This window comes from Euleptes europaea, chromosome 1 (assembly GCF_029931775.1).
Source record: "Euleptes europaea isolate rEulEur1 chromosome 1, rEulEur1.hap1, whole genome shotgun sequence".
Classification (NCBI taxonomy): domain Eukaryota; kingdom Metazoa; phylum Chordata; class Lepidosauria; order Squamata; family Sphaerodactylidae; genus Euleptes; species Euleptes europaea.
Genome location: NC_079312.1, coordinates 54,455,388 through 54,483,102, shown reverse-complemented (window position 1 = coordinate 54,483,102; position 27,715 = coordinate 54,455,388). Strand labels below are relative to the sequence as shown.

General features: G+C 43.9%; 1 protein-coding gene across 1 annotated transcript in view; it reads left to right on the top strand.

Annotated features, from left to right (window-relative positions):
- LOC130475157 (netrin-4-like) overlaps positions 1-20,815 on the top strand; it is a 57,236-nt gene extending 36,421 nt beyond the window's left edge. Inside the window, exons 4-10 of the mRNA XM_056846896.1 lie at positions 2,023-2,149; positions 4,310-4,498; positions 9,259-9,475; positions 10,697-10,833; positions 12,173-12,241; positions 13,114-13,284; positions 20,651-20,815. Coding sequence (XP_056702874.1) covers positions 2,023-2,149; positions 4,310-4,498; positions 9,259-9,475; positions 10,697-10,833; positions 12,173-12,241; positions 13,114-13,284; positions 20,651-20,787 — 1,047 coding nt within the window. The 3' untranslated portion in view covers positions 20,788-20,815. The remainder of the gene's footprint in view (positions 1-2,022; positions 2,150-4,309; positions 4,499-9,258; positions 9,476-10,696; positions 10,834-12,172; positions 12,242-13,113; positions 13,285-20,650) is intronic.
- Positions 20,816-27,715: the final 6,900 nt, after the last annotated feature.

Genomic DNA, 27,715 nt, shown 5'->3' with positions numbered 1-27,715 from the left:
TTGTTGATAATTTCTTAAAAGAGGCTTTTGCACGCTAGCATACAAAAGCACAGTTAATCAGTCGTTCTCCTCCTGCATTCCCCCCCATCCTTTTAAGTCCTAATCACATTTAGGATTCTGAACACAGACAGCTATCTTACACAATCCTCTAGAGACAGTCTGTATAATGTGCTCCGTACCCTATATCCCCCCTGAGGCTGACCAGAGCCGAGGGCAGAGAGGGAGCGAAAGAAATGCATACCCTGAAGTCTGTGTTCAGTCTTCCGTGAGGAGGCAGCCAACCGCTCTGGGCACAGCAAATCTGCCAGCTGGCTGCAGAGGAGCAATGGCATCAGCTACAGCCTGTCCCCATATCTGATCTGACAGGATTAGGAATGAGGGGAGAGGGGGACAAAATTGCCGTGGCAAACTGAGGGCAGGAGAGAGGAGTGTGAAACAAACTCCCCCCCCTTTTAAGTACCCTTCTCACCAGCTCATCTTACCTGCAGGGATGTGTGTAGGGGCAAGTAGTGGGCCTGAAACACAATAGTTTCGACTTTTCAGGAAACATTGTGTAGAAATATCACTGGCATTAGCAGCAAGATTAAAGGGATTTAGATTAGATCCATGCCCCAGTCAGAAATGGAACCCCAGGCTCCACTTTTGTGTATAATATTCAGAGAGGCAGAAGGGTGGCCGGGCAACCACAACATTTGGCACGCACAAGACGGGATGAAAGGTTGTCTTGGGGTCTGGGCTCCTCTGTGCTAGGGTTGCCAACTCTGGCTTGGGAAATTCCTGGATATTTGGAGGCAGTGCCTGGGAAAGTGCAGAATTTTGAGAGGGGGAGCTCAGCAGAGATGTGACACCACTGAGTCAACCCTCTGCGGCTGCTGTTTCCTCCGGGGGAATTGATCACTGTAGTGCGGAGATAACTAGTCATTCTGGGAGAACTCCAGGCCCCATCTGGAAGTTGGCACACGACTTGATTCTGCTTGTTCTGCTAATGTTCAAGTATATCTGATCATTCTGGGGCAGCAGAGCCAGAACTAATGAATGCACTTCTTGTAAACATTTGGTGAGAAAGATCCAATTCAGAATTTCACAAACCTTGCAGCTACTCACAGTGCTAATGTCATTGCTAGCAGGAATAGGGATGCCAGCCTCCAGGTGGGACCTGGGGATCCCCCAGAATGACAGCTCACCTCCAGACTACCGAGATTAGTTCCCCCAAAGAAAATGGCTGCTTCAGAGGGTGGACTCGATGGCATTGTACCTAGGGTTGCCAACCTCCAGGTAATAGCTGGAGATCTCCAGCTGTTACAACTGGCCTCCAGCCGACAGAGATCAGTTCACCTAGAGAAAATGGCCGCTTTGGCAATTGAACTCTACAGCATTGAAGTCCCTCCCCTCCCCAAACCCCGCCCTCCTCAGGCTCTGCCCCAAAAATCTCCCGCCGGTGGCAAAGAGGGACCTGGCAACCCTAATTGTACCCCACTGAGGTGCCTGACCTCCCCAGGCCCCATTATTAATGGGCTTTGCTTGTGTCTTCTTTAAAGTTTGTATCTCCAGTATCTGGCATTAGATTTTATGGTACACATGGCCCAGCAGACAAGGGGACATTTATGTCACATCCAGCCCTCATAACAAATGAGTTCGACACCCCTGCTCTAGAGAATGCTGTGCACGCATAGAGACACTGTCACCATGTCAGTCACAGGAGAAGACAGGGAGTTCATCAGCCTGAACAGCATAATGAAGCCACCTGTTAACTTTTATTCTTGGCACACATACAATACATTTTGCTACTCATGTCCAGAGAATTGTTGGTCTCTTCAAATACAGCTATGATTTCACAACACCACACATGAGTAACAGTCCAAGATTTTTGGGGGTGAATTTGTCGTCTGTGACTTTTAAAATGCCATTGAAAAGTTGAAGCCATCAGCTCTGAGAAAGCAGCCACAGGACTCCCTTCGTTTGGAGCTCTCTTGTCCTTTTAGCGCTTCTCGTTGCTTGAATGTGTTTTCCTTGTCTCGGCAGGTCCATGGGAAGTGTGTGTGCAGACACAACACGGCAGGAAACCATTGTGAGAGGTGTGCGCCATTGTACAATGACCAGCCATGGGAGTCAGGAGATGGAAAAACGGGGGCACCAAATGAATGCAGAAGTATGTGGGTCTGGCGAGGAGGGGGGTCGAGATGGTGGGTTGTAGAGTGATCCATCATTCCCTATGTTGGCAAAGCCCGATTACGGCCAATTCAATGTGTGATGGATTTACAAAGCTGTAGCAGCAGATGGAGAACGGATTGCTAAGTAACAGCATGGAAAATCTTCAGTCACAATATGTGTGTGTGCATATATATATAATATTTCAAATGTAACTGACCTTCTTGACCCATTGCAAGACTTCACAAAGAGTAGAGCAGGCCTTCAAAGAAATTTTCCCCCTTTATTTCTGTCATTGTTCCCAAAAGCTGGGAAGTGGGGGGGGGGGCAATTCATGCAGTGGGATTTTAAAAGTTTACCGGTTCATCAGCAGATGCCAGTCTGGATTGTGTTTTCCCCTGATTTTGTTTAAACTGCCACTTTAATTCAGGATTCATTTTATGTATTGATAGCTCTTGGTAAGACATGATTTCCCCTCTATTGTAAAAAAATATATTAATTCAGACTATTTTTGTCTGTGGATGTTACACTGGTATAGTGTTTGGTAAGAAGAAACTGGACTAAAAGCGAAAACGTCAGCCACAGGAACACCGTTCTAGTCAGAACTGGGCAGCTTCTCTGCAGAGCTCTGTGGTGTGCATAATCCAAATTCTAACCCCAGGGATCCTTTTGTTTTAGAACTATGGAGCAATTAGTGACCTGGATGGAGATGTATCTGTTGCTGCCCACTTTTACTTCTATTTACAAAAGCATAGAGTCACGATTCCAAAGAGATTCCAGTTTAAACTATCTGGATAAAAAAGGGGGGTTGAACAACCCAGGCCCCCTTGGGGCAAATGCAGCCCCAAAGGCATCATTTACATCCCAGTTCTCTTATTAGTATTAAGGGGAAAACACCTTTCCATATTTCATGTCTTTAATATGTAAAAAATCTGTGGGCTTCTCTTATTAATCTGGAGTCCAATTTTCTTAATTATCTTTATCAAGGAGGCAAGTGAAACTCCTAAATGCATTTTTTTAATTTCTTTTTTCAAATGTCATGATTTCTTGAGCTGTATTCTTTTTTTTTCAAACATGGGGTGGCAGATTCTCACACTTGAATAATTACAAAAGAGAAAATATCCAAGACCAAATAAAGCAGACTCAGTTCCTGTAGCTTCTCAGTGCAAATCTGGCAATCTTTTGTGCAGATAATCATGAGATGGAGGGCAGCAGTTATATTACTACCGAGATCCCTCCATTGTTGAATTGGTGGTCTTTACCATGAATTGGTGGTCTTTACACTTCTTGTTACTCACCTTTTCAGTGCTTCCTTTACATTACTAAGAGATGAAAGTATTTATTTATTTATACCCCACTTTTCACCCCAAAGGGACCCAAAGCAGCTTCCAACAGAAAAAAACCCTACATAAACAAAAGCAGTACACAGCAAACACACATACACCCACATACTTACACACACACACACACACAGAGAGAGAGAGAGAGAGAGAGAGAGAGAGAGAGACTGAGAGAGACAGAGAGAGAGAGACTGAGAGAGACAGAGAGAAAGAGAACAGGTGAATCACAAGCTGATTCTGGACTCATAGGCTGGCTTTTCTGGAGACACAGGCTGCAAGCCATGGGTAAGAGCCAGACGGCCAAGAGCCTAGAACAGGAAGGGGAAAAACAATCCTCAGCAGAGATGTCACCCAGCTGGCAAAAACATTCCTCCTCTTGCTCTTTCTTTTCCTCCCTCCCTAAGATTTAAAAAAAAACCCACAGCCAAAAATAAGTTAATTACACTTAAATCATATTTGTCTGGGCTAATGTGTTCCATGGCACAGAGTGATAAGCTGCAGTACTGCAGTCAAAGCTCCGCTCACGACCTGAGTTCAATCCCAACAGAAGTCCGTTTTGGGTAGCCCGCTCAAGGTTGACTCAGCCTTGCATCCTTCCGAGGTTGGTACAATGAGTGCCCAGCTTGCTGCTGTGGGTAAAGGGAAGATGACTGGGGAAGGCACTGGCAAACCACCCCGTAAACAAAGTCTGCCTAGGAAACGTCAGGATGTGACGTCACCCAATGGGTCAGTAATGACCCATTGCTTGCACAGAGGACTACCTTTACCTTTACCCTAACATGTTCCTTGTTTTTTCTTCCCCCCCCCTTCCCCCCGGACAGAGTGCCGATGTCACAGTCATGCTGATAGCTGCCATTTTGACCGGAGCGTCTGGCTGGCATCAGGAAAGCAGAGTGGAGGCATCTGTGACCACTGCAAGCACAACACAGAGGGATACCGGTGTCAGAGGTGCAAACCTGGTTATTACAGAGATAGAGGGAAACCCATGTCTTCCCCAGAGGTTTGCAAGCGTAAGTCATTTTTTGCCCAAGGCAATGCATAAATAGGCGTTTACGTACAGTGGAAATAAAATATATCAATTCAAAGGTTATTTTTTTTTCAACATGCTGGTTGCCTTTCGAGGCTTAAAAACGGCATCCAGGGCTACAGTTGATCCAAATAGGTTGGAAAATTCCTGGAGATTGGGGAATGAAACACTACTACATGTCAGCCTTCAAAGACTAAAATCAAATCTTGCCAGATATCAAATACAGATGGTAAATATTCAGCAAATATTCGGCGAATCGTGAAAATCCCACATCAGCGTTGCCTCAGGTGAATTTTGAAGGCAACGTTTGGGAGTTAAGAACTGAGAGGAAGGTGAGCACTGAGGAGAACAGAGGTCCAATTTCACCGAAGTAGAATATCCTATGATTGGCACAGGTTGATTCTTCAGAAAGTTTTACTTTGTTGTTTCCTTCAGTGAATGTCGAATAATACATCCTGCCGGTTACAGAACCTTTGCTCCGCTGTCAGACTGCCGAACTTGGACACAGAGTCTTTCGACCTCTATAAGACTTGAAACTTAATCGTGTGGAACAGTGACTTTTACAAAGCTTTGCTGTCCCCAAGACTTCCCAGAGTAGAAGAAAAACCGAGAGAGCAGTCCTTAAGTGTCGGGCAACATGGTGGGGCACCCCAGCGGGTTAGCAAGGCAGCTCCTCATCCAGCCTGCTTTCATGAAAGGTTAAAAGTTGGTGAGCAGGGGGCCGTGGGGGCTGAGCCAGCACTAGCATTCAGAAAAGGCAAGCACAAAAGAGCAGAAACAGAGGAAGGGCTGTGAACAGGGAGTTTAAACTATGTCAGGGGCTTGGTTACGGTAGCAAGACAAGCATATGTAACCGGAGTTTAGAGAGACCTTGAGCAGGCATCTTAAAGGAGCAGCAGCACCACTCCAGAAGAAGGACCGTCACCCGTTTAAAGAAATATCAGGGTGAAGACTAGGGTTGCCAACTTCCAGGGGGTGGCTGGAGATCTCCTGCTATTACAACTGATCTCCAGGCAATACAAATCAGTTCCCCTGGAGAAAATAGCCGCTTTGGCAATTGGACTCTATGGCATTGAAGTCCCTCCCCTCTCCAAACCCCGCCCTCCTCAGGCTCCGCCCCAATAATATCCAGGTATTTCCCAGCCTGGAGCTGGCAACCCTAGTGAAGACAGAAGTAATGGGAAAAGGGAATACAACTTCACAGCAGAAATGACACATCCTGTACTAGCCCAGCCACCAGTCTAGCCCTGCCCCATCCTTCAGGTATGCAGCCTACTTTTCAGAATGTATTTTCAGCTATATTTTTGCTTAAAATGGTGCCCCTCTTTATTCTGCTTTCAAGGCAGCTTACATAAGACCAAATCTTAAAAATATAGTAAATAAAAGAGCCAGTATAACTTTCTCATTAAAAAATTTTTTTACACTGCCCCTCTGATAAAATCTAAGAATGCACCTGGCAAAGGCCTGACAAAAGAGGATTGTTTTGTAATGTTCATTTGCTGTTGCCTTATTCATTTCCTTAAAAAAAAAAAAAAGGTTTTAATAGAAAATCTCTCTGGGGATTTCAAGGAATTGATGACACCACAGGGACCCAGGCCCTGTTAATAAACTCTGGGTATTACTTACTGTGAGGGCAAACTTGAAGTAAGAGATTTCTCACTTCAGTGTTTGCTTCTTGAAAGAAATATGAAGGAAACAACATGTGGAAGACATAGACCAATCAACTTTCAAGTTGGCAGCCATCACCACATGCTGGGGCAGGGAGTTCCACAATTTAACTATGCATTGTGCAAAGATACCCTTAACTGTTCTTTAATTGGCACCAAACCACTAGCTCTTCATATGTGCCACATCATATCCTGCAGGTCATGAGCTAAAGACCTGAGAATCGAGAGGTACCAATAACTATTATACTCAGCTTATTTGGCTAAGAGACTTCATGCTAAATATACACTTGTTTTGATGCTGGAAAATACCAAAGAGGAAAATAACAAATTTGTCACAGCAGATTGCACGGATGTTTGTGGAGTGAGCAATGTGGTTCTCAGCTCCACTGTGAGAAGGAAGGAAGAAATGCTTAAGGGAGGGGGGGCGGAATCAAAAACTCTCCCTGTCTCTTCAGTGGACACTAGGTTAGGGAAAGAAAGCAAAGGCAAAAGCTGAATGAAATACTTTATTAATCCCTAGTGAAAGCCTGCTTTAAGAGTGCTCTTCCATCCAGAGCAAAGTACCCCAGTTAAGCTGCAACAGGCCCTCAGGCTCCCAAGAAGAAAAGAGAACTGGACTCTGCTCAGACTCAGAAGGAATCTCTCAGCATTAGTCATAATAATCGAGCACATTCCCTCTTAATCACCAGTCGTAGGGGGAAAAAATGTGTTGTATAACAGTTTGAATGCTCTGAGGCTAGCCAAGGCCCTCTTTGCTGACTTCCTGGGCCTAGGCGTTCCTGTAAAATATGAGACTCCTTAGCCAAAATGGTAATGTGTAAATACGAGATGGTCTGCTATTCCTTATCGTCTGTCGGACTGCTTATCTCCAATCTTTTTTTTGTGCTCATTTGGTACTAAGGGTTGGGGCTGAATGACAGCCAGACTGCACACACGTTGGTCTGGGTGGCTGCAGTCCAGTTCACAGTTGGGTTGCTTAAATTCCATGGACTTCAGTGAGATTTAAGCAGCCTAACTGTCGGGTAGGGTAGCAGCTTAGGATTGTACCTTCCAGTTCAGCCAATTCAGGTCATGTAACAGAACTGATGCAGGAAAAAGAGGTAGGATTGATTGTCAGTTACAGAAAAGGCCTCCAGAAGCCAGGGCTACCCCTATTAAAGTGTGAAGGGCAAGTGTGCTCCTGAACAGCTGAGGGTGCTCTACGTAACGGGCAGTAGACCCCTCCTCCAGATTTGAAGGCCAGGCCTATTTCCCGTTAAAACTAATGTCCCTTTAAACTTTAAAGGAGTGTTACTTTTAATGGATAAGCAGCAGCCAGTCAAGCAGGCTCTGTCCCCACTAGGGTTGCCAGCCCTGGGTTGGGAAATACCTGGAGATATTGGGGGTGGAGCCTGAAGAGGGAGGGATTTGGGGAGGGGAGGGACTTCAATGCCATAGAGTCCAATTGCCAAAGCAGCCATTTTATCCAGGTGAACTGATCTCTATCTGCTGGAGATCAGTTGTAATAGCAGGAGATCTCCAGCTAGTACCTGGAGGTTACCAACAAAAACAAACATCTCTGTACTGTTACCATAGGTTATAGTACAGTATTCTACTCTTAAGGATTTTAAAGCAGACCAGGTGCACAGCTTCTTACAAAGACTGTAACAGGTTCCTAGAATCCTCAAGACTACTGTACTACAGATCTTTATGAAAATTGAATATAGCAAGACCATGTATCCATATGAGGAACTTCTTAATCTTCATTGAAATGAACACATACACTTATGATGAAATATGTGGGACTGAAGAAAACTCCGAAACGATCATATCCCAGCATTCCATCTTGTTCTTCGGTAATATGAACATCCATTGAACATCTACCTGCATTTAGGATACGAAAAATATATGCCTAGATTGCTGTATATGCTTATGGCAATTTATGTACATAGCGCTTCACTGATGTGATTTGTCACTTCTGTATATAGCACTTTGCTGTTATTGTTTGTTTGGTTTTCCAATACAAACTGTTCTTGCAGATATCTCAGCATATTCTTGTACTAAGTACCTGGAGGTTGGCAACCCTACTCTCCACCCCCTTACCCGGAAGGCAGCAGGAGTGGTGAGCGAGGAGGCAGAGCCACCCTGGCCTTTGGAACTTTGAAGGGCCATTATTTTAAATGGGAGGTAGACCTGGTCTCTGAATTTGGAGGCCTGGTCTACCACTCATTGAAAATAATGGCTCTTTAAGTGCACAGCCCTAGTCAGAGATAGCACATTGTATCTCATGCATACAAAACAAGTGCTTCACCACTGAACAATGGTGTCTTCCCAAAACTGACTGGTACCTCTCTTGATCATTTGGTGCCAGACTAGAAAACTGCCAGGGCAAACCTATGCAAAGTTATTCCAGTTGAAACCCTTTGAAATCAATGGATTTATATGAGAGTAACTCTGCATAGGATTGCACTGGGGCTGCCAAATTCTGGGGTGTGGGGTAGTTCATTAATGTCCAGGGACGGTGTAGCTCTGCCACCTCCTGGGAGGCTTCCCGACCAGAAAAAAATATTAAAACTGCATTAAACCCCCATAAAACGCTCCTATTGAGTTTCACGGGGCTACGCTAGCTATTTTGTAGGCATAACTTGATGCCTGCAAAATGGTGAGTTCCGAGGGCTAAAGGGCTTTGGAAGCCGCCTAAAGGCAGTTCTGCCCCTGGGAACACCCCCCCCCCGGATGTTGGCGCAAGCCCTCATGCTGGAAAAACCCTGCTGGGGAGGCAGTGCTGGTGCACGAGGCTTACACTGCCGTGTCACTCCCCAGAGCTGGCACAAATCGCCCTGCACCAGCATCTGTGCCACTTTGGGCGGCGCAAGTGGTATGGGCACTGATGCTGAGGTCACACCAGCTCCTAAACGGCTCCACCACCCCCTTTCAGGATTGCACGGTTAATCTCTCCACTAAGCATGTTTCATGTAAAGAGGGTGATTACCATGTTCCCTACTGAGCGCTATACATGCTGCATTTGCAGAAATCCTATCTATGTATATGACTATGGGATTATAAACTCAGCTGCATTCCCCACTTTCTCATTTAGCTTGCTCCTGTCAACCAGTGGGCTCAGTGAACACAACCTTCAACCAGAGCTGGAGATGCCATCCAAAGACAGGCTTCTGCTTCTGCAAGCCAGGTGTTGCAGGGCCAAAATGTGACAGGTGTCTCATGGGATACTGGGGCTTTGGAAAAAATGGCTGCCAACCTTGTGACTGTGCCAGGGACTGTGACAAGAACACTGGAGAGTGTCTTCTTGATAGGTATGCAAATTGTCTTATTGGGAAAGGGTTTGGGTACAGTTTCCTAGGCTTTTAAATCCAACTGAAAGAAGAGTAAAGGCTGATTCACATATCACAAAGTACATGTGGCAGACCTGTGGTTGCTATGAGGACCCTGGATCAGAAATGTGACTGGAATTCCATGCTGGAAACTCAGTTCCCATGTCTATGGAGTTTCTGTAAATGATTTCCAAATATCTAAAAATAAGTCCATATGCAATTGCCATCTACATGCCACACGTTCAAATACTGATAGAGTTCTAAGGTCCTCATTCCGTTGATTTACCAGAGGTTGGCTTTTATCATTCTAGTGTTGTAATATGAGTCTTTTAGCTGTAGTAAGGGCTCAGAAGGTCCATTTTTGTTGAGCAGATAGTTTAAAAGTACATAAGCATCTTCAAAAATCCATAAACATTCTAATACAAATTGATATAAATAATAACTTCTTCCTAGAAAAACCGAATTACTGGACACATCCAAAGCATATCCTGCAAGTTACAACACCAATAATTAGACACTTTACTCAGTCCTTTGATAAAGAGTCGCTGTGGTGTCCAGTGTATCCTAAACATAATTTTGTTGTTGTTGAATACGTTTCAACAAGATCCATAGAGAGAGTAGGTATAGACTTTCAGGCCATATCACGTTGCTTTGGCAACGTAGGGCAATCTAGCTCCTTATTCCATTCATTCCTGAGAGGTTGCCCAAAAGTTAACAATTACTGCTGATTTCTGTGGAGCTGATCAAAAGTTGTGAATGAATTCAAGATCCTACTTACTCTGGATGAAGACAAGGTTATCTCCAATTATGTACAGCAAATGTTGCTACAGTGCTAGACTGGATGACCCTTGACCTCTTTTCCAATCTGTATCATCGTATGTTTCTATATAACAGTCACTGAGCAATTGTCAATGACAAATGTTCAGTTCTTAGGCTGCCAAGTGGTAATCATTACATCCTATAATCCAGGGGTGTCAAACTCAATTGTTACAAGGGCCGGATATGACATAAATGTCACTTGGTTGAGCTAGGCCATGCTTCACCAGCACAGATAGAGAGTGTGGGGCGGGGGGGGGGAGGTGACTGCCTCAACTGGCCGGATAAGAGCTTTCAAGGGGCCAGATCCAGCCCGCAGGCCTTATGTTTGACACCCCCGCTATAATCTGAATACCTTTTCTGCTCTTTCCATTCTCCTCTTCCCAGTTATGACAGTCAGCATTTTTTTGATGTTCCCATTGGTGGGAGAATTCCTGACCTCATCCAAACCCAATTCAATGAAAGTGGAGATGAATGGCAATGGAATTATCACGAGCAGGGATTTTCTGCGTTAAGGCATCCAGGTATGAATTTGTGTTCTAGCTGGTGAGCATCTGTTATCACTTCTACACTGATCAACAAGGTTAGAAATATGGTTCCCTATGCCTGAGCACTGAATGTGATTGCTAACATACAATCCTGTAAAATCTGTAGAATCCCAAGAAAACAAGCAATCGTGCTTAGGAACTCAATGGGACTTCCAGGTGAGCATGTGGTTCAGCGAGGCAGAATATCTAGACATATTCATTACAGTTATGTGGTATACATCATAAGCAGTTGTCTGTAGCCACTCAAGAATATGTAGTTATGGATGGTGAATCTTTTCTTTCCTGAACCCATTACACTGTTGACCTGGAGGCTGAGGTAACCCACCAGAAGGGGGAATAGTAGATATTCTGAGCCATTCAGAAAGAGCCTACTCACCCACACACAGTTGGACTGTAGTGTTGTGCATAGAAAATTGCCAGGTCCTACAAGTGGAAGTACATTAATCAAATTGTGGAGAGTGGATTTAATGTATTGTGAGTTCTTCTATCACATAACTTGGCCTTTTTAAAACAGAAGTTGATATTTTGAAAGAAGGGCAGGCGTTCCTGGGTGGAAGTTTTCAGAGAATAGATGTATGGCCATAGTACGATGATGAGTTCTGCTAAGTTAAATTACAGACTTCAGATCTTAAATATGCTCACATTTCTAAATAATATCCTTCAAAATCATCGAGACTTGCTTCAGGTAAACATGCTTCAGACCAAAATGTTAGCTTTGCTAAGGAAGGAATTCCCTAAACCACCTCATGTTTAGGTTTATAGCACAATGAGAACTTATTCCCACCTTTCTGCCCCAGAAGAGTGCTCATCTAGGTCTGCCTGAGAGACGCCACTTACTATTATGCACCAAAGCCTATGGATGTATACTCAGAAGTAAGTTCCACTGAGTTTAAAGGGGCATACTCCAAGAAAGCATGCAAGAAGACAGCAGGCTTCATTTGTTAGTACTGACCCCATGAAAAGGAGCCTGTTGCATTGTCCTGAAGCAAAGTGCATCTTTCTCAAAAGTGTTCCTATCCAAGTACTGACAAAATCTGGAGTTGCTTAGATTGTTCATGTGTGATTTTCCTTGCACCAGTGTCTGATTTCTAAAACTCCTCATTTAGCATATATTTAATCTCTTTAATTTCTGGATTTGAGTGTTTGCAAATTTTATGGCGTTGTATTGTTTTATTTTAAGCCACTTCAAAATTAGAAGTGGAACAATATTTTAAACAAAATAAATAGAAATATGTCCATGAAAATAATTTGATTTTCCTCCCCCCCTTCTCTTTCATAACTCCTTCAACACATTGGCCTGTGATTCCCTGCCTAGAAAAGTGTGTATGCAAAGAGAGAATTCTAGGAAGTGTCACCAATTTCTGCCAGATGAAATATGCCTATGGTAAGCGATGTGAAATACCTTCTCTTATTTAAATGGGAGAGGCTACTGAAGCACTAGAACCTCTTTCCTATGGCCCTCCGCCTTCCAAAAATCAAACTCTGCACCTAGAAACCTTAAATTGAACACTCCACCATCAATCAAGGTTATGTGACATAAAGCCATATTGAAATTTCTGAAGGCTTCTCCTGACTCACATAGTTTCATACCTCTATCGTGGGGTGACTCATCCACTGGCTAACTATTTATTTCTTCCTAAGACCTCCAGGCGGCATGCTGAAATCTCAGGGCCATCAGTTTGCCCAAACGGTTGATGTAGGGTTGCCAACCACCAGGTACTAGCTGGAGATCTCCTGCTATTACAACTGATCTCCAGCCAATAGAGATCAGTTCACCTGGAGAAAATGACCTGGGATGCCTTCAGCCACAGTTTGATGTGCAGAAATCAGCCATTGAAGCTTTTCACAATATGGATTTAAGCATGACGCCTGCAAAATTAAGCCACTGTTAACAGCACAAGTAAAGAAGTTGGCAACCCTAAATAAAACTATTATTGATATATGAGGAGAAATCTTGATATATAGAAGAACATGAGTGAAAGCCAGTAAGAAGGGACTATACAAATACAGGCACCCCACTCCTTCCAGAAGTATCCCCATTACTGTGAGGGATAATAAGCCTTACTATTTTTAGAATTAAAAGCTTAGATGCTGAGAAATCCAAATTCTGTGCTAGGTCTGAAGACAAACACCCCTGCTAATAAGATATTCCATGTCCCTTATAGTGGCGCCTCTGCAGTCTGCCCATTAGCACAGTGGCATACATTTTGTTGTTTGGGTGAAATAAAAAATGTTTGCGTTCTTGCTTTCTGGCAGTTATAAAAGCAAAGATCCTCTCAGCTCACGACAAAGGAACTCATGCTGAAGTCGTAGTAAAAGTGAAGAAGGTTCTCAAGTCAGGCAAAGTGAAAATCACTCGGACGAACAGGAGCATCTATCCAGAGTCTTGGACCAACAGGGGATGTACATGCCCTATTCTTAATCCTGGTAAGGGCTTCATGTTTATAACACTGTTTCTGCGGGAAAAGGGGTATTTCTGCAGATTTCTCACCCAAAGCCTGATACGAGCATGTTCATCCAGTGCTTTGCAACATACTGTTCCTGCATGAAAAATACATGGGAACCACCCAGTTTCTTCTGCACATGCAGAATACCACGTGGAGGACCTCCTCATAGAGCATACTGTAATTCGCATTGTTACAGTCCCCAAGTATGATCTGAAGGCACAGGAGGCAGCAAACTATGTATATCACCTTGGGTTCCCAGAAGCAAGGTGGAATGTAAATATGATAAATAAGTTCTGAATACTGGTCATGATGCATACCTATTCTCTCCAGGATCAGAGGAGCATGCCTATTATCTTGGGTGCTGTGGAACACAGGCTGGACAATGCTGCTGCAGTCATCTTGTTTGTGGGCTTCCTAGAGGCACCTGGTTGGCCACTGTGTAAACAGACTGCTGGACTTGATGGGCCTTGGTCTGATCCAGCAGGGCTTTTCTTATGTACTTATGTTCTTATGGAGTGTGCTGATTCTGTCCTGGACACGATAAATGTGTCCAGTCAGTTGTTGCAAGCCGAGTTCATTCCTGTGCCTCAATAACATGCACCCAGCAGCTTCTGCTCTCTGCCTGAAAGTCAGCATAGTTATTGGACTTAGACTAGGGAACCCCAAGTTTGCATTGCTTTCTCACAGCCTAACCAACCATGGGCATTAGCTCAGTGATAGAGCATGCGGAAGGTCCCATGTTCAAGCACTGGCAGCTCCAGTTACAGGATCCCAGATAGTTGATAATACTGAGCTAGATTATGATATCCATAGTAGCTGTGGCAATATGTTTCAGAGCCCAGAAGTAGCAGGCCACTGATGCATATAAATGAAGCACAGGAAATCCCAGATCATAGAACTGATTAAAACTCCACCGTGGAAAGTGAGTCCCCCTGGCTAGCAAGGGCAGTGGCTGAAATGAAAGGATGGACTTTATCCCAATGGGTCTGCTCTCAGTGCAAGGCTGTACATACAGTACATCTTTTAGTTGGTAATGGCTCTAGTTTGTTGTTTCAAGCAGCGGGCTGGAGCCCTTCTGACAAGTGGATCTACTCATGATGAGCAAGCACTCCAAAGATTGCTGCTTCACACAATGCTTCCATTGTCTCTGGGGTGGTGTAAATTGCAAACTCACAGGAGGAGGGATAGCTTCCCCCTCTATCTCCCAGGGGGGGGGGGGAAAGACTCTTAACGTTCATGTGGGTTCCCCTATCGCAAGTGGATTCGCATTTGTTCCATGTTAGGTCAGTGTGAGATAATGTTAAAAATAACCAGCCATATTAAAACAATGTATGATTTGCTTCAGGCGACTGGCCGGGCCCTGTAGCATAACCATCAGCACAGAGACAGAATTTTGCATTGTTTCTTCCAGTTGAACTGCTGTGTTCGGAAATTAGATGCACCATGTTCTTCAAACCAAAGCCTGGGAACATTCTTTGGACCGTGTCTTCCTTTTAAAGGCAAAGTAATCAGAGAACACAATGGTTTACTTTTGCGGGCCATTAAGTTAAAATGAACAGGCTTATACCATCAGGGTTTACACTTGTCTTGCCCTATTCCCTTGTTCAATTACTACCAGATAAATTACCTTGGTGTTTTTTTTTTAAACCTGTGACTAAAATAATCATCCAGGGTAGCTGGGGAAAAAGCAGGGCGTATATAACCTAACCAACCACCACAATTAGCATGGAAGAAGCTTCCTCTGAATGCCTGTAATGATTCCACCCTATCATGTTCTTTGACACTCTTCTTTCAAATTTGTTTCGAGCCCCATGAAATAAGCCTGCAGTCAGAAGATATTTTTTTCCCCTGAGCATTTAAAGGGGTTTCAAAGAGATTGCTGCTCAAGGTGCATTCAGGCATCCCACTATCACCAGTGCCAAAAACATTTTGCTGTCTTTTGTATTGTTTCAAAACACCCATAAAGCCAGTTCATAAAGCTACGGTGGGTTGTTTCTTTATTGCATTTTTATCCCACCCTTCCTCCAAGGAGATCAGATTGGTATACATGATCCCCCATTCCCTGTATTTTATTATCACAATATCCCTGTGTTAGGTAGCAGAAGAAGAAGAGTTGGTTTTTATATGCCGACTTTCTCTACCACTTAAGGGAGACTCAAACCGGCTTACAATCACCTTCTCTTCCCCTCCCACAACAGACACCCTATGAGATAAGTGAGGCTGAGAGAGCTCTAAGAGAGCTGTGACTAGCCCAGGGTCACCCAGCTGGCTTCGTGTGTAGGAGTGGGGAAAACAAATCCAGTTCACCAGATTAGCCTCTGCCGCTCATGTGGAGGAGCTGGGAATCAGACCCGGTTCTCCAGATCAGAGTCCACCGCTCCATACCACTGCTCTTAACCACTACACCACGCTGGCTGTCTGGCTTACAATTAGGTAGGTCAGGCTGAGTGGCTGGCCCAAGGGCACCTAGTAACCTTTGTAGCGGAGTGAGATTCCATCCTGTGTCTAAGGGCATCTGTAGAAATAATTTGGAGGGGGGAGGGAGAAGGTCTATTAATTGCAACTGAAGATCTAATACATTTATGGAGGGGGTGTGGATCAGTGGAAGAGCCTCTGCTTTGCATGCAGAAGTCCCCCACATTCAAGCCTTGGCCACTCCAGTTAAAAGGGCCAGGCAGTAAGTGATGTGAAAAACCTCTGCCTGAGACTCTGGAGAGCTGCTGCCAATCTGCATAGGCAATACTGACCATGGTGGACTAATGGTCTGATTCAGTAAAGGCAGTTTCATGTGTGTTCAGATTTTGGACACTCCCATGTAGACACCCCTGCTTGGGTCTCTTTAGTCTGACACTCTAACCAGTACACCACATTGGCTGTTATATGTGCAGTATGAAACACAAAACCACTCTCAAAACCACTTCCAGTGCTTTTTAAAATCTACTGTTTGTGCCTAGGCTGACTGTGCATTCACACAGTCTACCTCATTTCTCTATGCAGCTCCCTCCCTTTGATTCAGTAACATTTCACACCAGTCCTCAGTCAGGTTTGTCTTTCAATAAACAAAGGCTTCCCGTTTACACAAAAGCACTGATCCCACAACCTTGTGGGCAGAACCCAAATAATATTTGATAGAGTGCTGGACTTGTATTGGCACATTTGTGTGTGAGTTTGTGCTCGTATCAAAGGACTCTATGCAGTCCTGTACATTCACATTCGGTCTTTGAAACAAAACTAAAATCAATATTTGTGCAAAAGCACCTTTTGCAACTGAACTGGATGAAGCTGTGTTAACTTTAATTAGGTAAATGGATTAACACCTACCTCATATTATATTGTAGTTACAATACTGCTTGTTCGTCATAGATTTTGTTAACACTTGCTAGCAATGTACATATAGCCGAGGACAACAATTGTTTTTAGTAATAGTTATAGCACAAATTACAATTTTGTTACCAGAGGTAAGAGTAATAACATTGATCATATTTCTGTCCTACCCTTCCTCCAAAAAGCTCAAGAGTTTATACATGAGATCATTCCATCCTCATACCAATCCTGTGAGGTAGGTTATAGAAAGTGATTTGCCCAAGGTCACACCCTGAGGGCCTAACTACACCTTTCACTTTTCCAGGTCTGTCTTGCGACTGGTCAACAGATAAAGTCCGGACGTTATGTGCTTGGACAAAGTCTGGATGTTAGGTACCTGGGGGGTCCAATTTGGATTGGGATCCTGGCATTCAGGGAGAACGGCTTAAGCATCTCTCCACACCATTTTCCTGACTTGAAATGGCCCCAGGGAGCTACTATTTGCCCAGCTGGGGAAACCTACCTGCAGTACATGTGCAGCCCATCCATGCCTATTAAAGAGGCAAATAGAGTCATTTCTGCATGAAGCTGCCTTATACTGAACCAGCCCCTTGGTCCATCAAAGTCAGTATTGTCTACTCAGACCGGCAGCGGCTCTTCAAGGTCTCAGGCAGGGGTCTTCCTCATCGCCTACTTGCCTAGTCCCTTTAACTGGAGATGCTGGGGATTGAACCTGGGACCTTCTGCATGCCAAGCAGATGCTTTGCAAACTGAGCCACAGCCCCTCCCCAGTTGGTGAAGTGGTAACATGTCACCAAAGGGAAGGCGTAAGCCCACTTTCACTGTTTTCCCTGGTCCAGATGCAAATTGGGTCCCTAAGGGCCTGGGAATTGAGCATGGCATTTCCAGACCTCAGCCATCAATGAGACGGGGGAGACAGACCAGGGAAAAGTGCAACATGTAATATTAGGGCCTGTCTGAGCTTTATATTTGAGCAGGAATTTGAACTCGAGCCTTTCACGGTCAAGTCCAGGAGGGTTCACTGTATCACACTGGCTCTGAGCCAGCGACCTATGGATCAGAGACCTGTGAGGCACTGAAATATTTGTGTATCGAGACACGTCTCGTGCTTCCCTTCCCAATGCTTTAATCCAGTTCAGGAGCATGCCCCGTTCTCGTTCTTTCCGGCAGTCTGCTACGTACTGCTTCCTGCCCCTTTGTTTTCAGGAAGAGGAAAGGTGTCTTTGGGAAAGGACAAGGAAATAATCCACACTCGCCTCCGCTAGTCCAGTCTGGCTCTGCCGTTGACAGTGCTTTCTGCTGCGCGCAGCAGTCTGGCTCCCGGCCCAACTGTCTCTGTGGCATTGTACTGTATGTTCTTCCCCAGCTGCTGACAGGAAGTTCATATCTAATCTCATGGCCTGACAGTTTAATCATAAAACTGAATTTATGGTGTGGTGCCATGGAATTACAACACGGATTCCTTTTTAAGTCTTGCCTGCTTTCCAGGCAAATAATAAAAAGACAGAGATGTAGAAAACAAGCCAAAATAGCCACCTACCATCTGGGCCCTAAAGGCAAAATAGGGCTGGAAAGACCGTCAGCAGACTGAGCGAGACACCCGAAGACTGCCTATAAGATTTACCAAGTTGGAAAGTTACATCTTGCGTTCTTTACAGAGTATCAAGCTGCAGTATGGAAGCAAAAGAGGAGTGGGCCTATGGTAGGGTTGCCAGGTCCCTCTTTGCCACTGGCGGGAGGTTTTTGGGGTGGAGCCTGAGGAGGGTGGGGTTTGGGGAGGGGAGGGACTTCAATGCCATAGTCCAATGGCCAAAACCGCCATTTTCTCCAGGTGAACTGAACTCTATTGGCTGGAGATCAGTTATAATAGCAGGAGATCTCCACTAGTGCCTGGAGAATAGTAGTGAAAATATAGTACTAGGCTCAAACCAATGGCTGAGCCACTGCCATAGCCATTTTGAGCAGCCTTTTTGGTGCAAGAAGACTGAATCATTCTCTCTGTATTAGATTGCTATTATTGCATCTACAAAGACAAACCAATTAATATCTATGAAGATTCCAGCTGATGAAGCTGCAATTTTGCCGTGAAAACGCTAGTGTGCATCCGGACCGCGTTACTGTGGACTTTTTCAGCCTTCCTCGTGTTGCTTTTTGAAGAAAACAACCTAGAGATAAGACTCTTACTTACCTTGAAAAAGACTTTCCATCTTAGATTTGCTTGTACATACTATCACTGCTGTTTTCACTTGTCTGTAGATGTTACACATTGTTCACAATATATGTTTGCATAGTTTGCTTGTGTATTATTTAAATTAATTGGTTTGAGCCTAGTACTATATTTTCACTACTATCCCAGTAGTACTTGTGCATATTTTTCTCAGTGCCTGGAGAATGGCAACCCTATTCACGGATCCAAACTGGATTCCAGAATGCTTTGGGAGATGTTAAGGTTTCAGGCTCTGTTGAGGATGTGTTAGCAGCTTGCAACATGAAGCTCCTTGAAGCTATCAACAAGGTTGCCCCCCGACTACCTCTTCCAACCTTATGGTGGAATTCAGCTCCCTGGTTTAAAAAAAAATACCATAGAGCTGGGTGGCCTGAAGAGAGCTCAAATGTAGCCTATGCGGACTGGCAGAAAGAGTTGCTTTTGGGTAGCCATACACTCATCCCTGGTTTACCTGGCTGTAATAGAACACTTGTTTCTTTGGGAACAAGTAGCACCTCTCCAGCTTTCCATTCAAGTTCTTCTTTTCCCCTCCACTCACACAACTACCCTGAACTTTGCTGATGGTACAGAGTCTCTGATCTGCTTCTTTTGGTGCCCCTGATGGCTTAATTGTCAGAACATCAGCACTTATTACATTTAACAGCCGTTGTGCCTCTGTAACATGGCACATAGAGATTCAGTTGACCCCCTTTAGGCAGTTTATCAGTCAAGGAGAACACAAAAGCACTGCAATAATTGTGTTAATTGTGATCCGACTGGGAATAGAGGCCTTTTGGATTTGGCAGGTTTTTATATCATCTTGTCTCAGATGAGAATATTTAGTTTGGGGAACTGAATCCTAAAAATGAATGTTTGGAATACAGAACTCCTCCCTTTTAAAATGGAAACCTTTAATTACAAATCGGATAGGCATGGACATGATTTCAGACATACTGGAGTGGCTAGATTAAATGCAAAAAGTTGAGGAAGAGTGAGACACTAAAGGTGTCTGATTCTGTAATTTACTAACACAAAGGAAACTGCTACCTTGGGAGTGATGTATTGTAGTAGAAGACAATCTTGCGCGGGGGGGCATTTGACAAATGCAGTAGTTTGGATCCACCAGAGAGTTTCTATGAGAAGGAGGATTTCTACCACTGATGCATCACTTCCTCCCCTCCTCTCTGCTGCTGCAGCCCAAAATGTCTGCCCTTCCAGTGCTGTTGAGAGTGCTGCCCCCCCCCCCAGGAGCAGCATTTCAGGGAGCATCTTGGGCTGCGGCTGGAAGGGGAAGAGAAAGTCACATTCTGCAGCCTGTGGATCCAAGGCGGTTAGTTCCTCCCAGGGGGCCAACTTTTCAACCAACCTCTGTATCTGAGTCTTTAGGAATAGCTGCAGAGCTGAGCAAGAGATACCGCCATGCTGGGAAAACCTTCACTTGTTAATTTCAAGAAAGGGCACAAAAGCAGGCTAGACGTGCTACAGGGGTGGGGAGAGGGGTCAACCGAAAACCGTGAAGAACATTCCTACGCACTGCTAGTCCCTTTCTCCCGTGTGCCCTTATTTTAAATGGCCCACCCTTTCATTTGAATTCTCTTTTGTCTTTGAACTTGTGCGCTCTGTAGCCATCTCAAGCTGCTGAAAGTCTTTGAAAGCGTAGCTTGTATTCTGAAAGACGGACGTTATTTGTATTAAGGTTGCAATGCTTGCATTCTTGTAGCGGCAGACCCCCCTGAAATATAGGCTGTGGGGTTTCAAAGGGACAAGCACTATTGAATATTTGATTCTAACACTTTTGGTATTTTTTTTAAATCAGGCGTCGACTACCTGATAGCCGGACAGGAAGACACAAGGACAAACAAACTCCTAGTGAACATGAACAGCCTGGTGAAGCCGTGGAAAACTCACTGGGGGAAGCTGGTGGCAGACATGCTTCGAACGGGATGCAAATAGTCTCTTATTTCAAAGTGAAAGTCATGAACCTTACACGTTAGTAACATTGCAGTGAACAGCCTAGTTAGTTCTCTTTTTTGTCATTCAGTACATTCCTAGCTAAGTCAACTTTCAAAGCAGACTCACCTTTCCCTCTCTCAATATGAGGGTTAGGCAGGAATCTGTCCCATGACTTCTTCCTTCCATGAATCAAAGGACAACTCCTCCCCTCCCTCAATATTTGTAGGGTTGCGGCTCGCCTCCATAGGTATCCAGTACTTCAGTTCTCCAGGTCCAGAAACAAAGATTACAAGCCACAACAATCAAACTAATGTTACTACATAGGATTGCTGCATCGGGCCTTCATGTCTACAGGATCATTTTCCAATGTGGTTGAAAAGGAGCAGTGACTTTGTTGAGCTTGGAAACTGCAGTGAAGAGGAGTTGGTTTTTTATATGCCGACTTTCTCTACCACTTAAGGAAGAATTAAACTGGCTTACAATCACCTTCCCTTCCCCACAACAGACACCCTGTGAGGTAGGTGGGGCTGAGAGAGCTCTAACAGAGCTGTGACTTTGCCCAAGGTCACCCAGCTGGCTTCATGTGTAGGAGTAGGGAAACCAACCCGGTTCACAAGGTTAGCATTCGCCGCTCATGTGGAAGAGTGGGGAATCAAACCCGGTTCTCCAGATTAGAGTCCACTGCTCTAAACCACCACTTTAAACCACTACACCATTCTGGCTCTCCTTGGCAGCGACTCCTCATTCTGTGTCCAATACTGGAAAAGGCCACTCGTTTGTAACTTCTTTTGCGGCGCTTAGGGCAATGTGGCATACTGAACTGTTGACGGAAGGGAAACATTTGCTACCTTTAGAGATAGCCACATGACCTACCCTTTCCAAGATCATATCTGATTCAGTCGTTATCTTTCTCAAATCCTGTTTTCAGTCTTTTCCTTTCAAGATATTCATCACCACTTCTGTGGTTGCAATCATTGCAGCAACTTGTAATTAATATGACTGTTGTCCAGGGTCCTGAAGATCCCACAAGTATTCACCTTGGAGAAGCACAAACACCTTGTCCCATTGTTCCCACACCCCCGCTTCCGCAGCATTAATAAGCGAGCAGGCATACAACACCCATAAAGCTGCCCCATGTACTGAGAAGCAAGTGGGTAGCATTCTACTTCCTGACCAAATCAGGTATACAGGAAAATGATACAGAAGAAGTGGGAAAGAGAGAAGAGCTCATGGTTCCTCGGCAGTTACTTGCATTTCTTCAATATTCTACAGAGCACACCTGTGGTTAAAAATATTTCTATAGCCTTCAATGAAGAAAGCTTACAGCTATATCAACAGGACAGAGTCATTTACTAGAAGAAACTTGGGAGCATCTAAGTACCACCCCAGTTGGGACTTGTTGTGGCTTCTTCCCCCATAATTAAAGCCTTGCTGTCCCCCTCCATCTTTCTCTGCAAAACCATCTGCCACCCCTCCCCCCAAAAATCAAAGTAATGCATGTATAGTTAATATACTGGTACATGTAATACCGCCTTTTTAAAAACCCACAAAATGGGCTTCAAAAGTGGTTTAAAACTGCTTTGTGTAGGAGAAAGTGTTGGTGACATCACAGCTATTCCAGCCAATCAAGCATTATGCCTAGCCAACATCAGCTACAAACATGCAGCCTCACGCACTGCCCCTATAATCCAGATAAACTGTGGAATGCATTTTTGCAATGAGTTGAGTGCTATACTTCTGGTGTACCCTAAGAAATCATGCCCAGCAATTTCTTTTGAATGGCATCATGAAGCAACACAAATCTTAGGTCTTACTTGAATGATGATGGAGGCTTGTCCCTCAGGGCAAGACAAAGACTGGTATTCTAGAGCTTTGGCCAAGGCACATTATCGACATTAACCAAATAGACTGTATGTGGAAGCCTCCCATTCTTAGGCAACACACGATTTGTCCTAGAACCTATGAAGATTGCTTTGAATACCATTCAGTTGTTGCAAAACAAATGAATTTACATTCAGCTAAAAACATGGAAGAGTAGAAGGGGTGAGGCTCTGGCTTAAGAGAATGAAGTGCGTGATGTTAAAAACACCACAATTTACAACAGGCCTAGCTATCTCTTTGGCACACGATTGGCCTTCCCTTTTATTTAAGATCTGATACCTACTTCTAATAATCTGTAAGTGGAGACATTATTTCCAGCTGCTCACAAGTTCTTGTTAAAACATTAGTCAATTGGGATGCATTGTCTGTTGTAAACTCTACGTGTATACTATATTGGTTGAATGTAATACGCCTTACTCATGCTTTGTTCTGACCAGGAATGTTCAGTCCCCTGAAGAGCTAGGTTAGCTAAATCTTGCTGAAGGCAAGGCGGTCCATTCATATAGAGGAATGATAGGAAGTCCCACTTGTGTGGCTGCAGGTGATTGAGGCTATGGCTGTTACCGCACTAGGTATTCCCAGCGATGTATCAAGAGTTTGGAAATGTTATAAAAAACATCGCTTTAAAAGGGTTTTTGGATGCCATGGCTAAAAAAATGGTTGGAAGACGTCTTCACAGCTAAAGGGGCCAAAGTGTGAACAGTATTTTTTATAAGTTTCAAACTCTTAATACATCGCTGGGAATACCTAGTGGAGTAACAGCCTATATTTTGGATCTTCGGCGGGAGAAATGATGACACATTCTACGTAAGCAGGAACACTTGGTGCTCCATTGGGAAAGAAACCAGAGAAGAGCGGGAACTTGCTGGATCACACACTGTCCACTTTTATAAATTGCTCAAAAATGATAAAGCACTACCAGCCATGTTTTTGTACTCTTTATTTCATTTTAAAAGTAAACTAAGATATTGGATACTGTTGTTTTGAGTGCTTTTGGACTAGGAGGATGTCATTTCTGTTCATGCGGTGCAGAATGGGAAATGAGAGAGAAGCACCGCAGCCCTGTGAAGGGGAGATTTACAACTACAGGGGTTACATATATTCAACATACACCCTGTCCAAATAAATTTATTTACTTTATATCTTGCCTTTCTCCCCAAAGCGGCTCACATCCTTCTCCTCTCCATTTTATCCTCACAAGAACCCCATGGGGTAGGTTAGACTGTGTGATGGTCATGGAAGGTTGCTGAGTGACCTTGGGCCAGAGTGGGGATTTGAACCTGGAGTTCCCCAGGTCTTAGTCTGACACTTTAACCACTACACCACTTTCACTATATGTTGAAAATAAAGTTTGTCAGAGCAGATAATGGCTTGAACCTGGAGATGCACAAGCAGAAAGTTGAACAGACTTAGTGCAATTCCACTTGCAGAAGATTTTGTGCTTTCCTGTGTACTGCAGTGTCCCCAAACTGGTCACACAAGACCTTTAGCAAGTAGGGATTCGATAAATTTGACTTGGTGCAAGTGGGAATTTTGTGCTTTAGCCATTCCACTGTCCCTCATGTCCAGGAGTTACATAGTATTGAGGAAGTTTCTTTCTGTACCCTCCCCACCATTTGCTGGGCCTGCAGTCATGTCCTAAAAGGGTGGCTAAGAGGACATCCTAAACAGAGTTACTACATCCTTCTAAGCCCACTGACCACAATTAGGTTTGTGCTATCATACATTCAAATACCAAGCTAATTGTAGCAACATTTAAGTTACAGCATTCTTGGGTAACTTATTTTCTGTGGGTTCATCATGTTATAGTGCTCTTGTAATATTTAAAGGCTAAGAGCAGCATGCCAGATAAACCCACAGAAAATCAGCTCTCATAACATTGCTGTAACATATGAAGATGCCTGTTGGTACCCGGATTCTGCAAATATTATATATAATAAACCCTCACTATGAAGGCAGCAAGATGAAAAGGATTACTATCAAACAAAGGGGGGGGGGGAACCAGAGTATCACACGACCCAATCTCCCTTTCGAGAGGTGCTTCACGTAATAAGTTGTCCTCAATAGCTTACAAGTGGAGGTCCAGGTAAAACCCATTCTTAACAAGTGGTCTCTTGTTTTTGATATGATCACTTGAGACTCGATCCACATGGGTCACCAGTTTAGGTCCCAAATTTACCACTTCAGTTCTTTAGACACCTGTTTTGTTGACTACTCTGTTCACAGACTGAGAAGCCTTGTCAAACTCTCAAAATGGCCGCTATCCAGCCCAAGAGCCCACTGCTAACAGGCAGCGGGTTGTTCAGCCCCAGTTGGATAATGAAAAACTAACTGAAGCTATCAGATGGCACTTGAAAAAAGGCCTGGAAGGAAAACATGAGACTTGTTTACAAATGTATGTAAAAGCTTCATAACCTTTTGCAGCCAGCTGAAGAGACGAGTGCTGACACATTACTGACAGCTGAAGTTCATTAGTACCATTGTAAAAAATACATTTATTTTAAGGCTTACCAGTGAGCACCAAGGTAAAGTGGTTATGTCAGATGTCAAAGACAATAGGTGTTGATTCAGCTTGACTTCAAAGCATGCAAGAATCAAGTGTCAAATACAAAAAAAAAAAAAGCACAATGCCTCTAATATATAAATCTACCCAAACCCAACATGAGTTTTTAAATGGCATACACCTCCCAGGACTTAGTAGCTTTTCAAAATGTCCCCCTCCCCCGCAAAAAAACACCATTAGAAGATATTAAGATTAACCAAGTCCTCCAACTGGTGTGGGTTTAGATACTTCTGTGGGTTATCATGTAGCTGGGAACATAACTGGCTCCCGTATTTGATTTCTGGCAGCTAGTCAGTAGGGTTTCAACTTTCAAGTAGGGTCAGCGTCCAACTACAGATGGTTGTTGAATTTTGATTGCTGCTAAGGTTAGAATAGAGACAAAAATCCTGTAAAACTGGATTTTGATGCCATGGACCCTCTGGGTGACCTTGGATCGTGTTAATCTTGACTATCCCTTCCAATAAAACGAGAATGATTACTTCATGTCAAAGTTTGTAACACACTTCACACATTGAAAGTACTGATTAGGACTTTAAAGAGGACAGGAGAGTTTACCCTTTTTCTGAAAAGAACTCAATAGAGCAGCACTTGATTGACTCACAAGACACAGTTCAGTAACAGTTTCTACGACACTGACCTAAGAGTACCTACAGTACAAAAACTGGTTCCTAAAGATGAAAAAAAATGTATGAAGGATGGGATCACCTGCAGCACATAAGCATTATGTTTATTGGGGTATGGGGAATAATAAAGTCTCTTTTCCAGATGCCCATAGTCCTCTGAAACATATTTCAGGGAGTAGAACATTGTCTTCTTTTAGCCTCTGATACTGGCTGTTGTCTGGACAATATGTATTATATATATTAAAAAAAACAGAGCCAGTATGTTGTAGTGGTTAAGGTATTGGACTAGGACCTGGGAAACCCAGGTTCAAATCCTCACTTGCACCACGGACGTTTGCTAGGTGACCTTGGGCCAGTCACACACTCTCAGCCCTGACCCCAGCTAGTATTTGGGAGACCTCCAAGGAATACCAGGGGCATGACGCGGAGGCAAACAATGGCAAACCACCTCTGAACATCTCTTGCCTTGAAAACCCTACAGGGTCACCATAGGTCAGCTGTGACTTGGTGGCAATTTAATATATACGTGTATATATTAATATATATTCAATAGAATGTGAGCAAGCCAAACTTACTCCAGCCTATTTTACACCTTACATGTTTTCCAGTGCCATTTTGCTGCAGATGAGCTACATTCCCAAGGTCGCTTAATTGCCACGTCTGGGAAGAGAACCTATGTCAGGGCACAAACACTAAAGTAAAATGCAAGAAAAGTTCCTGAAGCAGCAAGGAGAAATTTGTCATGGAATGTAATGCACCAACAGTGTTTCTAGAATGGTGCGAGTCATGTTGAAAATGGCAGCCCCATAACTTCCCACAAAGGAAAGTGCCTGCAGAAGCAGAAACAAGAAGACATTGCTTGTTGCAGGGACCAACTACAGGGACAGGATGTACAGATTTCTGAAGGGTAAAAGCAGGTATGTTGAAATCAGCTGGCCGGCGGGGACTGCCATTTTTCCTGGGGTCAAAATTGGTGTATGTGTGTGGGGAGAGTATTTTTAACTGAAGAAGAAATGTAACTCGCATTCCATATAGTCCATCATCCACCATTAATAAGAGGACACAAGGACTTCTGTACAAGGTCAAGATTTTAATTTTTTATTATGTACTCAGTCACAGTAGTCACAGTATCTACTCAGAGGCTGTTACTCCAGGTAACATAATAGTTTTCCTATCAAGGGCACATATTTTATCAACCTGTCTGAAGGTGCGAGACTAGAAGGAACCTCACAAACCAGGAACATTAAAGAACACAGTGGTTAGTATTTTCTCATCAATTCAGTTACATCAGGAACTGATCAACATAAATTATAAAAAAAGCAAAAATCTGACTTTCTCCCCATCCCAACACCAACTTTCTATTACTAGAAATCAGTAGTTTATGCAAACTGCATACGGCGTTGAAGCAAAGATTGTTCGACTGAGAACATCACCCACGTTCAGCATCGTATGACTGGTGATGCTAAGAAAGCATTTTATACTGTTTTTAGTATAGAACACGCCCAAAAAGAGTTAATTACTGAAATTTAATGAAATCAATCATTGACCCTATATCCTTAGCAACAGATTCTCTCCCCACCCACCCCACATTTACTATAGGTTGTCTCTACCGATCTTTTACGAGAAAAGCTGCAAGACGAGCATGGCTGGAGTAGAAAATAACAGTTAAATGTGTGGTTTCGCTGTGGGTAGGCATCCTTGACCCCTCTACAGCATTGACTCAGTAAGACCATTGGACTGACTTTGTCCTCCACTTCAGTGAGTTATTTCACAATGCAGTGTGCAGAAGGGCGATGAAAGGGCATTCCTTGAAGAATCAAGAGGAAAGTGGGGTGAGAAAGAAAGAGCAGAGAAGGTGGTT